General features: G+C 47.1%; 1 protein-coding gene across 5 annotated transcripts in view; it reads left to right on the forward strand.

Annotated features, from left to right (window-relative positions):
• The window catches only part of SLIT3 (slit guidance ligand 3), a 630,484-nt gene that overhangs the window by 506,295 nt on the left and 109,199 nt on the right, over positions 1-14,990 (forward strand). For all 5 annotated transcript variants that reach the window (XM_023218903.1, XM_023218901.1, XM_023218904.1 and 2 more), the window contains 2 exons: positions 1,352-1,423; positions 5,140-5,211. In XM_023218903.1, coding sequence (XP_023074671.1) covers positions 1,352-1,423; positions 5,140-5,211 — 144 coding nt within the window. The remainder of the gene's footprint in view (positions 1-1,351; positions 1,424-5,139; positions 5,212-14,990) is intronic.

Below are 14,990 nucleotides of genomic sequence, written 5' to 3' on the forward strand. Positions count from 1 at the left end.
GACAGCTGTACTGAAGAAGCCTTAACCTGTGAAATATCGTTCAAAGTACAAGCTTTGGAGGCAGGGAGGGGAGGAACCAGAGGCCTCAGCAAAGGTTGTGGTGTGGTTCTTTTGAAGTCTATTAGAAGAAGGAAGGAAACAGGCTCAGGAAGATTCCCACTGCATGTGCTTAAGAGGTTGGGAGGCTGGAGTGGCTGGCCTCGCTGGAGTCAATTGCTTAAGAATCTGCTCTGTTGTGCTTTTTTTCTCCATATTCTCTCCTCACCTCCCTGTTGACCTTGCAAGACCCCAGCTCTCCCACTTCTGCACAAAAGCAAAGACCCATTGATTTATTTTGTTAAAGAAAAAGAACTGGAGAGGTTTGATGTCACAGGAAATTGGAGCATCTCTCCTTCCAGTGACAGGAGCCCAGAGGCCATCCCTGAGCTAATGACTCTAAGAGAAAGAATTTCCCCTCAGTGAAGGGCCATTAGCAAGAACTGGTGTCTGGGTTCTCAGAAGTCACTGGGATGCCAGCAATTGAGCAGCCTCAGGGCCTCTGGGAAGGAGCCAGGGTCGAGGAGATTCCTCTGCACCTGCAAAGCCAGGTTAGCTGCCCCAGGCCCCAGGCCCCAGGCCCAGCATTAATAGAATTCTCCTGGCCCACAGCATCCCTCTTGCTCACATTATCCAAAGCCTGGGACATTCTCATGCCCTGGGCTTGCTCCCGGGTGAGGAACACACTGCCAGCCAGTGACAAGCCCACATCTCCAAGGCGTCCCCTGAGAATCCCAGGATGTGCTTACATCACACAGCCTAGAGCTTGCACTGGACCAGACAGAGACTTAAGTCACTGCTCAAAACCTCCTTTCAGGTCAGGGAGGAAAAGTCACTGGGGAGGTGAAATGACTCAGGGCTTTCTGGGAGAAAAATGAGCAGCTGCTGAGGCATGGGGCAAGAAGATGCCTACAGGAACCCTGGCCTGTGGTTGGTTGGGTGAAGCCGGTTCCTGTTTCATCTGTGCCATTCATTGCTTGGGAATGAGACGTAAGACCCTAATTTGACTGGGTTCTATTTTCCACCTACAAAATGATGGCTCACGTGTTCACAGCCTTGTGTCCTGGTCAAGATGCTGCGGGTGAGTATTCTTTGAAAACCAAGAAGAGTGATGTAAACGTGGTGCACTTTGTCATGAGATAGTTGAACTGAAGGGTCTTTAAGCTCCTTCTCTTGCACTGTGAATAAATGAATTGCTTGATTGATTAATTAATCCTTACCATTTTGAATGCCTGAAATGCTTGATTCACACTTAGGAGTGACCGTTATCGCACCTTTGAGCCACGTTCTCAGACTTTACCATTCATGTTTTCAGAGACATCAGCAAGAATCAGATATCGGATATTGCTCCAGATGCCTTCCAGGGCCTGAAATCACTCACTTCACTGTAAGTGGGGCCCGAGCCGGAGGCTGAGGGCGGTTGGGGGCGGGGGGGCGCTGTAGGGAAGAGAGACGCGACCATATTTTTCAGGAGGTGTTTATCAAGACTTTATGTTCCCTTACACACTTGTGGCAACCTGGTAAAAGAAACAAATATTTCTTCAGGGGAAATTGATCTTGGGGAATATTTCTACAACCCAAATGCATTATTTTTATTGATTAAGTGCCTAGCAGCTTTCCCAGTTATTGGCTTCTAATTCGAATGCATCTTCTACTTCAACCTCACATCCCCCTCCCGCCCCACGTCCCACTCCCGCCCCACATGCCACCACAGCGCTGTCTTTCTGGTGTAAGGAGAGATGGTGATGCGTGTTTGTTACCGCATCCCACCCATTTGCATGGCCTCACCAAGTGAGGAGCTCATTTTCTTTGGCTGATTTTCAGGCTTTCTCTCCAGACCACCCTCGTGGCCATTGTCCTAAAAACACATCCACCCCATCCTATAACCCTTCCTGTCTTTGATTTTGAAACCCATAGGCAACCCACTGGTTGGAAGCAAAGCTTCATCCACCAGGGGTTCCGAGACCCCTGCGGGCAGGAAGGTATAGAATGTCCTCATTCTGTCAGTGACCCGTGTGTGGTATAGGGAAGTCACTTGAGCCTTCTCTGGATGCTTCTTAGTAGGCAGGACAGGGACAGTGATCCCATTCCCACCTAACACATCCAGTGATGATCGCGTGTACAGTAAAACAATAATTAGCACCGTTTACTGAGCGTTGACTGGGTACCAGCTACTGTTCTAGGAGTCTGTCAGGTTTAGTCCTCACCACAACCTAAAATATAAAATATATTGTCATCTCGCTTTTACAGCTAAAGAACTTGGGCAGTCTAAGCTCCACCGAGACAGGGATTATTATCTGTTTTGTTCATGGAGGTATCCCTAGCACCTCTGTGTATTTGGCACAGAGTTAATATGCCAAAAAAAGTCTTGTTTTATTTAACCATTTACTTATTCAGAAATGTGACTTATCCAAAGTCCACAAGAACAGGTAGGAAAGGCAAGATTTGAACCCGCGCTGTCTGACTCCAGAACCCACACTCTTGATCAGTCTGTCTATATTTTGCCTCTCCATGCAGCCATGCAGCCTGTTTACCTAATTTATGAGTGGACAGGTAACAAGATGCGCATTTTCCCCCCACCTGGCCCCATCCCACCAGGAAGGAGATGAGGACTGGGAAGTCTCTGATTCAGCTGTTGCCTGCTGCTCGCAGAGTAAATTAGTTTCATTTATCGAATAGAACATCTGGTTGGGATATCAAAAATGGGACCATGTGTGAGATTAGTGTCTGCTTGTGCTGAAGATCACAGAGGAGAAGGGAGAGGGGCCGTCTGCCACCAGGATCCTGTCTCTGCCCCCACCCTCTCTCTTCCCTTGTCTGGTTTCCCTCAGCCAGGATTTGGAGACAGTCTGAGGGCAATGAGGTGCTTCCTGTCTCGTAGGAAAAGGAATTCAAAATCTGGTTGCCAAACATGAAATTGACGTGCTGCTGCCCCATTCTGAAATACATGTGAGCATTGTTTAAGTGAAGCACCTCTCATTCCCGATGTATTCACTCATCCACGCAGTAGATGCCTACTGTGTACTGGCAGTATTACAGGCACTGCGAGTATGGCAGTGAACTGGACACACAGGATCCTTGGCCTGACAGAGCTTACAGTTGAACACAAACACACCCAGTCCCAGCTCAGGAGCAGCCAAGGTAAAGGGCTGGAGAGCCTTTACTCCTTACCTGTGTGTGCATGCATTCATTCATTCAACAAATATTTATTGGGCTAGACTCTGTTCTATTTTGGGGTCTAGAGACCCAGTCATGAACAGCCATATAACGTCACTACATTCATGGGGCCTACGTGCAAGGAAAATGGGAGGTGCAGGGGAGGGAGGCAGAAAAAATTAAAATTAAATAAATATATAAGTAATGCAATGTGACATAAAGAGAAGTGATATGAAGAAACTAAAATAGGGTAAGAGGTGGTGTAAAACATTAAAATATTAAAGAGACATCTCCCAAGGAAGAGATGTTTGAGCTCAGACCTGAAAGGCAAGAAGGTAGTCAAGGCAAGACCTGGCGTGGGAAGTCAGACAGGTGTACACCCAGATGCCTGAGGTGACCACACAGGCAGGAGAGCCTCAGCTCACCTCCACTCTCAGTGGTTTTGACGCACTGGGCTCAGAGGCCTGCCCTCCCAAGGCATGGCGGGTGGTGTGAGGACCCCTCTGCCCCAAGCCCCCCAGCTTCTGCTACACTAGAAGTCCTGACATCAGCTGAGACGGGCAGACAGGGACATTAGTGCATTTGGCACAGTGAGTGGTGGGGCATTAATATGAATTACAAATGTGCGCCTGAGCTATCATGCTGACTTTTATTTAGTCATTAATTTGTTGAAACATTAATGAAACACACCCGTAGGCTGGCGGAGACATTCACTCTTCACTCCCAGTGGCGCCTGGAAAAGGGGGGTTTGGTTTATCGCGCCCATTTACCATTTCCGCATCCTAATATTTTGTCTCCCCAAAGAAAGATAACAGCCTGGATTGCGATCCGAGTGAAAATGGAATATTGCATGCATTCCGTGCACTTCAGGGCTCTGGAGAGGACTTAAGAAAAACAACCAAACTCTCCTATGCTCAGTTGCCTGGGTCACAGAGGAGGCTGGACCCAAGAGACAGCAAAGCCCGTGCTGTGGATGGGAGCAGAGAGAGGCCAGCTTCTCTGGTGCCTACATTCACACACTAAATTCCAGTACTAAAGCTGAGACAGAGCTGCTGATGGACATGTGACCTTGAAGAGGGGTGGGGCGGGGGGAATAATTCAAGAGGAGCAGAATCAGTCACCAATGTGACTCCATCTCAAATCCAGCCAGCAAGGGCCAGGCACAGAGATGCCCCTGAGCACTGTGCTGGAGCGGGAGACCCAGTAGCCTTCCTCCCCAGCCTCACCAAGACACCAAAGACGAGACCCATGAATCAGAGACAGCAGTATGAGGGTCACTGGAGGCCCGTAGGAGAAAGGGGTAAAAGGGTAAAAGGGTTCCTAGGTTCCTGGAACTCAAAGAATAGGGAAAGTGGATAGAAAGTAAAAAGCTGCCATTACTGTGAGACGGCAAAGCTCCCTAGTTTTTCCTGAGAGCCAGTCCTTGACTCAGCAGTCCCTGCACCATCTAGAGATGACCCCAGATGCACAAAGCCCTGTCTAGATGGATGATTAAATGACTCAGCTTAGAAATTCCTAAGATGCAAAGGGATATTAAAAGGAAACGTCCTGTAGGCTGGGCTCAACCTGATCAATACCCATTGAAGACACAGGGCCAGTCTCCCACACTGTGTATTTATTGCTGGGGTGTGAGTCATATTAGCAGCTTAGGGAGATACCACAAAGAGACCGCTTCTTCCTGTTGGGGATTATGTATTGGGCTAGGTTGCCCAGGAATGGAGCAGGATAGAGCCCATTTCTCCTCGCCTCCCAGACAACCTGCCCTTCCAGCCCCTGGCTGCTCTTGGCTGCCTCTGTCTCACCGATGAGAAGGGATTAGGCAGGCTGTGGAAGGGGTTGTCCTGAGATCTCATACCCAGAACTGGCCGAGGTGATGGCTTCCTGCAGGACTGGGTTCTGGTGGCCTCACATCCGTGGTGATTGCTGTCTTCTCGTTCTCTCTTTCAGGGTCCTCTATGGGAACAAGATCACCGAGATTGCCAAGGGACTATTTGATGGGCTGGTGTCCCTACAGCTGCTGTGAGTAGGAACCTTGTCACTGTTTATGTCTTTGGTACTGTTGGAAGGCTCCCACCTGAAAACTTTGAGTCATGCTCTGGAGAGTTCTTTTGACTATGTGCAGACAAAAGAGAAAAATAATTTTTGAGCTGTCCACGCTTCACCCCCATTTCCTACTTTTGTGAAAGGAGAGCCAGTGAGTGGGCAGAGGAAGACTGAGGTCAGTGTGCACAAACCCAGATGATAGAGCTGAGGGCCCTGGCCCAGGCATGAAGATACTAAGCACAGGGTTTGGGGCTAGAAATTAGGAAAGAGTCAAATCCAACAAAAAGAAAAACATTTTTCAGTAGTGTGCTAAGAATGTAGGGAACTAAAACATTCACACACTAAATTCCAGTACTAAAGCTGAGACAGAGCTGCTGATGGACATGTGACCTTGAAGAGGGGTGGGGCGGGGGGAATAATTCAAGAGGAGCAGAATCAGTCACCAATGTGACTCCATCTGGGAAAGACAGGATGGAGAGGAGTGTTTACTTAATTTAAGGGAAGGGTTGTTGCCTCGAATTTTAAGCTCAGGGATTATTTGTTTGCATTTATTTCATTCTGGTCATTTGCGCTTAAATGTTTGAAGAAGATAATTGAACTCTGATGTGGAGAAGGAAGGAAAGGAATTTAGCTCATAGTATAGTTTAATTTCTGTGCTGGTAGAATCATCTGTGATTTGTGATGAGGCAGCTATAGCATCTACACACATGTACCATAGGTGTGGGAGTATGTGTATGTGTGTGTGTGCATGCATGTGCACGTTTGCTCTGTGACCATCACAATTCCTCTGGGTATTAGGAACTGATCTTGAGTGTCCTTTAAGCAATGGAGAAGACCAACTCTCAGAGAGGTACATGACTCTCCCCCAGTCACACAGCAGAATAGGTATGAAAACCGGAAAAGAACGTACATGGCCATGCCCTTCATTCAGAAACCTCCCAGCCCTCTGAATAGCACATGATGTATGTTTGCAGGGGTGTGTGTGTGTCTTTTTAAAATCACCTCCAAGTCACAGGCAGTGAGGAAGAGGCCTGCACCTCCCTGCCTCCCACGTGCAGTTCAGATGACCCATAGCATGGGTTTGCGGGCCAGGGCTCTGCAGGGAGATGGGTGTTTCACAGATGGTATTCTTTGCTTGTAGCAAAGAAACTGTACATTATAACTGCCACCATAAGGCTAGTTAACTGTAGCTATTAATCCCTTAAAAGAAGAGTATGAATAGTATCCACCTTGAGGTGAATTTGGCAGTGTTGTGTTCCACCAAGCTGGTGTGATTTTCCTTTTATAATCTGTGTTTGTGTGCAGGAAGGAAAATGACTTTGCATGGATTAAGGAGACACAGAATGTGCATCACAGTGCCTAGCACAGTGCAGGTATACTTAAAAAGATGTGTATCTCCAACCAAAGGAGACTGGTGGTTCCCTAGAGCTGAGTAAAAAGGGAGAAACTGGTCGATGATAGCTTAGGGATGCAAAGTTTCTTTTCAGGGTCATAAAAATGTTCTAAAATTGTTGGTGGTGATGGTTATACAACTCTGTGACTATACTAAGAAACTGTGAATTGTATACTTTACATGGGTGAACTGTATGGTAGGTGAATTATATCTTAATAAAGTTGTTTTTAAAACTCAAAAAAAAAACTATCAAAAAAATAAAAATAAATTAAAAAAAAAAAAAAGATGTGTATCTCAGCTCCAAGCTGATAGCAGTCGTGAGGTTAATAGAACTAACAGGAGTTTGCATGGGTTGGGAAGGCAACTCCAGTTTAATGTCACCATTTTGAGCAGATGGAATCAAGTAGCTTGGGTTAAAGAGGAAGCATCTCTCCTCTCTTGAAACCAAGAGTTGACACAACTCAGGCAGGCCTTACCAGAAAGAACCAGTCACTGGGACTCAAGTAGCTGTCACTGGGTTTTGACCTGCCATTGGGTGGTTGGAAAGCAGGCCCTGATTTGATCTAATTTAGTGTTCAGCCTGCTGTAGATTGGATTTCTCCCTGTTAGACTGGAGACACCATTAAGAAGGCTCTGATTAGAATACCCTGGTAGTCAGGGTAATTTTCCTCTCCTTTGACTCAGAGGCTCTTTGTGAGAGGTTTGCATTTTTTCTTCTCATTCCATCTCTCAAATTATAGGTACTTGCAAAGCTGAACTGCCTCTGCCACACGAAGTGGCCCTGGAGATTTCCTTGCTGGCACTTGCGGTGATGCTGGTTATAACAAAGTGGGTACATTGTAGTTGGTTCTCCTGCCTGCCTCCCCACTTCCCTTACTGCTCTAGACTTTTTGGCCATCCTATCAAACTTGCCCAGTCCAGTATGTACACAGCCAGCCTCCTGGGAGTTTTTCTTGGTGTGTTCCTTTGGGCAAATGCCCAAAATTCTTGGCCATTCTGGAGAGAATGTCTCCGTTTTTTAGAGGCTGCAGTAAATGCATCCACAAGGAACAAGCCTCATGTGTCCTAAACATGATATTCTGTCCCTGGTCCCCTAGAGCCTCACAAGAGTTACACCCTTCAGTTTAAGTTCCAAAATCTTAGCATTCAAAGGAATCTCAGGGCTCCAAGCACAGCCTCCTACTTGGCTAGGACAGGAATCCCTCCCATGCACGCTCTCACAAATCCTCCTGTCACTCATTTGCTGATGGTTCCTCTGATAAGTCCTCACTGCCTAGTTGGAAGGTGAGAAAGCTCTTTCTTATACTAAACATCAGTAATGGTTTCTAGAAAACTCAGAAAAGTCTGTTATCATTGTCTTCAGATGTTTGAAAATAGCTAGTATGTCTTCCTATAATTAATCCTAAACGTGTTCAGTTCCTGCAGCCATTCATTGTATAAACATGCATTTATTGTTTGTTACTAGCAACCCTTATTGTCTTTTGGGGATGCAAGGTAATCTGGCAGCTTCCATCCTTAAAACTGGCTGCTAGGAAGTGAGTTGGTGCCCATTTGGACACTAGGAAGGATGTTTAGAATTGAAATATCCCACATGGAGGCATCTCAGAACCCAAGGTGAGAACAGGACATATCACTTGGCACATGATCCCAACTCCAGGGGTGGGAGCAGCTCAGTTATTAGAGATTAAATTACCTGTCTTCCTCCTCACTGGAAGCTCAGGGTGAACGGTCTTGCTCCTCTGCATTGCCCTGCCCACCCAGGCTCATAGGCTCCTGGGACATCAGTGGAGATGGTGATCCTCTGTGGGCAGCCAGCCATCGTGCCCTGAGATCCCTCACCTTGTAGCTCAGAGGTCCATCCTCCCTAAAGCAGGAAAAGGCTGTCATTTCCTCCGCTGATGGACAGCTGCAAGCTGCGTTGTTACAGCTCCCCTCCAGGGAGTAAGGAGCGTTCATTTAGTGCTCATCGATCACATGACATGCATAGGAAAGTCACTTAAGTAGGGAGGGCAGTCATTTGAGGTGGAAGCTTTTAAACCCACTCCAGGTGGTCTTAAACCAAACCAGACTGTCTTCGGGCTGGAATAAGTTAAGACAACTCTAGCACCTGTTGTTTAATTTTCTTGGAAGGCAGACAAGACCATTTGAGGCTCTCGGAGTTTGCCAAGCAACATGCCAATTACAGAGCAGTGAGCAAAACTTCACTCCCTATAGTTCACTTTTCCCCACCAGCTGTTTCACAAGAACTACTTCTGCTAATAATAGCAGCTAACGTTTATTGAATACTTAATATGCTTCAGGACCTGAAACTGCTAAGTGATTTCATGTGCATCATCTCATTTAATCTTTACCACAATGCTAAGAGGAAGGTATTGTGGAAAGGCCCATTTTACAGATGGGGAAACTGAGGGTTAAGTGACTTGACCATTGTCACTTAGCATGATGGAACCAGGATTGGAACCTGGGCAGTCCATGCCTTAACCACAGCACATCCATCCAGAGGCGTCTGCTTCACCCAGTCACGGAAAGATCTGCAGAGCCAGTTTTTTGATATGCAGAGCAAGAATTTCTCAATGGCTCAAGCCACAGAGAGGGTGCTGCTGAACTGCAGATCAACTCCTTTTGTTATGGCTCAGCATAATTCACGGCTCTGTGTCCGTGGAACTTTCTCTGGTTCATTGTCATCAGCCCTCTAATGTTTGCCCTGATCCCTGTGAGAGGATAGACAAGGAGCTGCTTATGCTTAGAGACCCAGTCGAGGTGGGACAATGAGAATTCTCTCCAGCAGAAGAAGCAGACTGACTTGGCGATGCGTTCTTGAGGGAGGGGTTCTTCCTCTCTTGTGTACCTGGGAAGCCCTTGGGTAGACTTAAATTCTGGAATCCATGCTAGTCATTGAATGAATGGTTCACCCCATCTAAAGGACTGATTGGTAACCATGTGGCAATCAGATAGGAAAGTTACCACTCTAACAGTCATGAGGGAAGGAATGGGCAAGTCACCATAGGTGAGGTCACTTGATCTGGTAACCAAATCATAGTTCTCCCTCTCTGGTCTCTGGGAATCTCAGCTTTCATCTGTTTCCCTTAGGAAAACCCAGTGGCTTACAGCCCGTTCCTAGCACCCTCCTGTGTATCTGGGTAGAAAGAGGTCTTGTTTCTCAGACAGGCCGCCCAATGGTGTTGCTGCATGCCTGGTTACTCTTGCATCAGGAATCGCCATGACAACCCACAGCCATTGACAAGCAGTGCAGTCACCAATAGGAGAGAAGGGAAGAGTCACTGTTGCCCCTAGTTGGGACTTAGAGGGCTCCTCCTGCTTCCCCTTGGGTGTTTAGCAAGATGTGGCCTAGAGCACCTATTTTCAAGCATGGAGAAGATTCTGGGCAGGGTCAGAATTCGTGGCATCAGCTCTCGTTGGGTTCTTCCCCACATCCAGCTTCAGTAGGTTGCTGAAGGTCTAAATTAATCCCCACATTTTATAGGGAAAGGATGATAACATAATGTTCTAAGGTGGGAGAGTGGCCATTGTTACAATTAATAGATAAAGAAATTCAGGACGACAGAGGATTAATACTAGAGAAATAAAAAGAAGGAAGGCATATTAATGCGTGAGGTTTGGCTCTATATCCTGTAGCTTAATTAGGGGTACAGAATAGCTCCCCTAGTTGGTGTCCTCACTAAGGGTTCATGCCAATGTGTAGAGGTGATAACTACTTCCAGGGAAACACAGAATACTTTTTAAATAACAAAGAGCCTTTATAACGCACTTTTTATAAATTCTCCTACTAAAGGAGCTAGAGAAAGGGTTATGCCGGATGCCTGTTGGTGCCATCTTTCTCCTGTTGTGTATCTGCATCTGAGTGTTCGTGAAACAGAAACAGACACCCCATCTCGGTTTTAGGAAAAGAAGGCCCGCAGAGCATCTCTCTTGGCAGGAGCCTGGGCCCATCTTCTCATCCCACAGTCTTTTCTGGAAGAGCTTCATCCATTCTCCCGGAAGGGCCACTGCATTCTTTCTTGGCACCAGTTTTCTGAGGAGGCCTTGCTCTCTGGAGTTTGGAATATGCTTTTGGCATTTCTAGACAAATACCATAGAAGTGGGAGGAACAACATGACCAGTGTCCTCCACAGACCCTTGGTCAAGTGTGGAGAATATAAATGCCACCAGAATGATTGCACTGGGCCACTGAGTCAACATGTGAATTGCTGGAGTTGCCAAAGTGATTTTGATGCAATTGATCATTAAGCCTGACTCCAGATGTCTGTGTTTTCCAAACTTTGCACAAAAGGCCTGTGGGTGTGGTGGGTCCTTTTAGTGGATCAGAATGGAGCTGGTTTTCTTCCTGTGGGCCATCTCCCCATGCCACCTGGACCCGAAATGAATGAAACTGGAAGCTGCTACTAGTGATGAGAACACCTGGGACTTTTCTGCACAGGCCAGCCCTGGTCCTCCTAGCAGAAAGACTTGAGTCACGAGGGTTCTCCCTAGCCCCGACATGGGCATTTCATTTTCCTCCTCCAACTCTAGCTTTTTGACTCCCAGTGGCTTCTGTTTCCTGCTTTGCTTTTCCTGAAGGCCACAGCTCCCAGAAAGCAAGATCTCTCAGCAGCACAGCTATGCTGGTTAGTCAATGGACTGAGTGCTAATACCTCTTGACGTGGAACATATGTGGCAGCCGAAAGTGCTCCAAGGCAGGGGGTGGCAGAGGGCCTCCTAGAGCTCACACTTAGAAATAAATTTAGAAGGTGCTGTACATGCACTCCCACTCTCCAATGTGCCACTCTCCTTAATTTCCTCTGACGGGAGCTCGGCTCTTTTTGTTGTTGTTCTGCCTTATTGTAAAATCACCTGCTGCGTTAATGGGAGTGGCTACAAACAGAGTGCCTCCACCGCCTCCCATCAGCCTCAGATGGCTCCCTCAGGCCCTTAGTGAGAGGGGACTGGCTCTCAGGGAAGCATGATGATTGGAAACAAAATCTTTGGGCTATGATGGCATGAGTCCAAATACTGTCCTACCTCTTACGGGTTGTGGAACTTTGGTCAAAGTTATTTAAGCTCTCTGAGTCCCAGAAGTGTCACCTGTCAAAGGGAGATTAAATGGGGGTACCTGGCCTTGAGAAGTGTTTAATATGCATTACCTGTTAGGCCATGTGGCCCCTGCTGTTCACCTGGTGGTTGTGGTTCACCTAGTTGGATCATCTCAGCCTTCCCTCTCTTTTCATTTATATGATCTCCGAGGGTCCTTTGAGAGATAGATCTGGAGCAGGTGGCCCCGAAAGATCACTGGATCTGCATCTGGGGAAATACTGATGAACACAGAATTCACCAGGCAGTCCAGCCTGACTCACTGGACCCACCAGCAGATGGGGCTGAGGTGAGGTCTTTGGCTGGGATGTCACAGTTGTCAATTTGAGTACCAGGCAGCCTCTTGAATGAGGCCAGCTGGGACATCCCACCTTGCGTGCTATTGCTATTATCTCTGTCCTACGGTTGTCCCCTGGCCTGCTCAGAGTGAGGGGAGCACAGAGTCAGGCATATCAGCTCCCACATCGGCATTCAGTCAGTGATCCTGAAGGGGAAAGCCTTGCCTCATACAGGTGCCAGCCACTCAATAAAGGACCTGCCACCTTGTGCCAATGAAGGCTTGATCAGCATCCCACACTAAGGCTCCCTCCTGGGAGTCAGGAGGACTTCAGGTGCCTCTGCACTCCCAAGAGGCAAGCAGGGTCTTCCAAACCCAACCAGACCTTTGTCCACCTGAAGCACACCCAGGGACAGTCAAGGCTAGCAAAAATAGCTGCTCTTCACACATAGGGAAAATGGAAAAGAGAATATAGACTTTAAAAAGTAGATAAGAGATGGCTTTGGAGTGAAACAGGCTGGAGCTTCACTTATTGCTGAGGGACCTTGGTTGAGTCTGACACCACTCTGAACCTCAGTTTTCTTATCAGAATAATGAAGATAATCATAGTGCCATTGTGAGGGTTAAATAAGATAGTGCCTGGAAACTGCCTGGGAAAAGCACACAGAGATGTAGTCTCTAGAGAGGATGCTGAATTACTACCATTTCACACAGCAGGTACACCACTGCTCCTGAAATGGGGATGAACCAGGACAGAGAAAGCATCCTGGAATCTCTGCTGCAAAGAGGGAGAATCCATCCCTCTGGTGAAAGAGGGAGGCCTGTGTTCCGGATTCCTTATAGAACTGCTAAACTTCATTTCAAATGTTTGTTTACTCTCTGTTTGCTCCATAATATGATGCTTTTAAAATTCCCCTCCAGCTCTTGTCCATGTACCAGATAGCTAAGAGCTCCTTTCATGGAAACCAGGCTGAGTTCACTAACTGCCAGCCTTCCTCCCAAAGGAAACAGGACACAGGGATAGGCTGTTAGATCTTGCTGATGCTGGGGACCAGTGAGGCTGTCCTCAGCATCTAATTCTAGATAAGCAGCTTAATTTTATCTCTCTCTGCACCTACGCACCTTGCCTGAGGGAGCCAAGCATCCCGGGAGAGAATGAGTGACCAGGAGACTCTGCTTTTTTGTGTTTTCTTTTGCTCCATGCTTCATGAGCTCTGCGCCTTGGGCTATCTTTGCCTAGTGATTCTGCCAGCCTGGGTTGTTTTGGTGCCTTACATACTTGAAGAAACATCCCATGCTGAGAGATCTAGGAGCAATAGGAAACAAAGGAGCATCTGGATGAGAAAAAAAGAGCCTAAATAGGCCTCATGAGTGAGAAGGATTGCCAGCGTGGCATTCTGTTTGTATGAAGGCAAGTCAAGTTGCCATTTCTTTCTCCCCATGGCCATCGTCCTTGTCTAGTGCCTAATATGCCCTAGAACGAATTGCTACAATTGGGCTTATGAATCTGCACTGGGGTTGCAAACCTAAATGACCACTAAGGGCAAAGAAGGTCAAGTAAACTAGTGAAGGAGACACAATAGGGAATAGTGAGGACTGTGGCAAATAGAGAGCATACGTCCTATCTAAAGGGGGCAGCTACTCCATGGCTGCCTCCAGGGAACCTAGGGTTGCCTGAGCTCCTGAATTTTGTTTTTCAAGAGAAAATAGAAATGTGGTTTGGTGTGGTGTGTATGTGTGTGTGTGTGTGTGTGTGTTATGAAATTTTCCAATTTTTAAAACACGAGGATTGAATAAACACATTTTATTTATGTGGCATGATGCAAAATGTTGCAATAAGGATTCCATCCTCAGGCCATTGGATAGGTACCTCTGACCTGTTGTGTACTGAATAGTTCAGTATTTCCTGACAAGATGATGTACTCAGAAGGCCCTGAATGTCAAGGTTTAGAACAAAACACGTACCATGTGTGTACTTTAAAAAAAAAATCAAAACACTCTGTGTGTGAGGGGTCCGTTCCTGAGCCCTGGTTGCTGGGCCCTGTTGAGTCCTCCATCTTTCCTCCCTGTTTCTCTGCTCTATCATATTTCCTTCAAATGCCCCCAAAATGCAGTGACATTGACTAAAATTTAATACACAAAGCATAGGAATTTGAATTTGCAGTGGGGAGGGATGTTGCAAAGAGTATAGACCAATAGGATGGGTAGACAAGACATTCATAAAGAAGAAACTGAGCCTTCTAGAGACCTCAATTATCGTAACCACTTCTCTCATGCTCCCTAGAAACATGTGTGACCTTGAAAACACCCGCCAAACTCTCAGCCTCAGTTTCCTCCCCTGTCACTTGTGAGTCAGGTTCTGAGAATAATGGGATGTTGGGAAAGCACTTTGGAAAACACAGTATTCTAGCAGTATGAGCATTTTTTTTTTCCACTGCCAGGCAGGAGGACATCTGTGTGAACCCTTGGGACCTTGCCCATTATTAGCCAGATTAAACAGGCAGTTCTTCTTCCACTTGTCACTGCCACAGCTGCTTGCCTGCATGCGGGGTGCACTGGGACCATGGGGAGTATGGGGGCTGCAGCAAGGGAGAGGTGGCATGGGTGATTTAGCACCATGGACAGCCCCACCATTGCCAACTGCAGTCCCCCTGGGTCCTGGTATGGAGAGACTCCTGAGGCAGGCCAGCCTGGCATGGATCTCATGGGTCATTCCCCACCAGGGACGGGCTGAGCCAGCCTTGAAAGTAAAATTTTTGAAATTCAACATTTCTGCTGGTTAGTTTATTTTCCCCTTCCCCCAGTTTCATTTGAGAGGGGGTAAGAAATGATTTTACATCGACTGCAAGGCACACCTAGTCGGTCTAGGATCAGTAAAGGTAATTCTTAGGATCTCAATGTGCTTGACTTGCCAGCCCTGCTCTTGAAAATTGCCTGTCACCCTCAAGGCATCCTCTGTTTTCCCAGACTTCCACCCAAAGGTAGCTTCCTATGATG

Source organism: Piliocolobus tephrosceles, chromosome 4 (genome assembly GCF_002776525.5).
Source record: "Piliocolobus tephrosceles isolate RC106 chromosome 4, ASM277652v3, whole genome shotgun sequence".
In the NCBI taxonomy this organism is placed as follows: Eukaryota; Metazoa; Chordata; class Mammalia; order Primates; family Cercopithecidae; genus Piliocolobus; species Piliocolobus tephrosceles.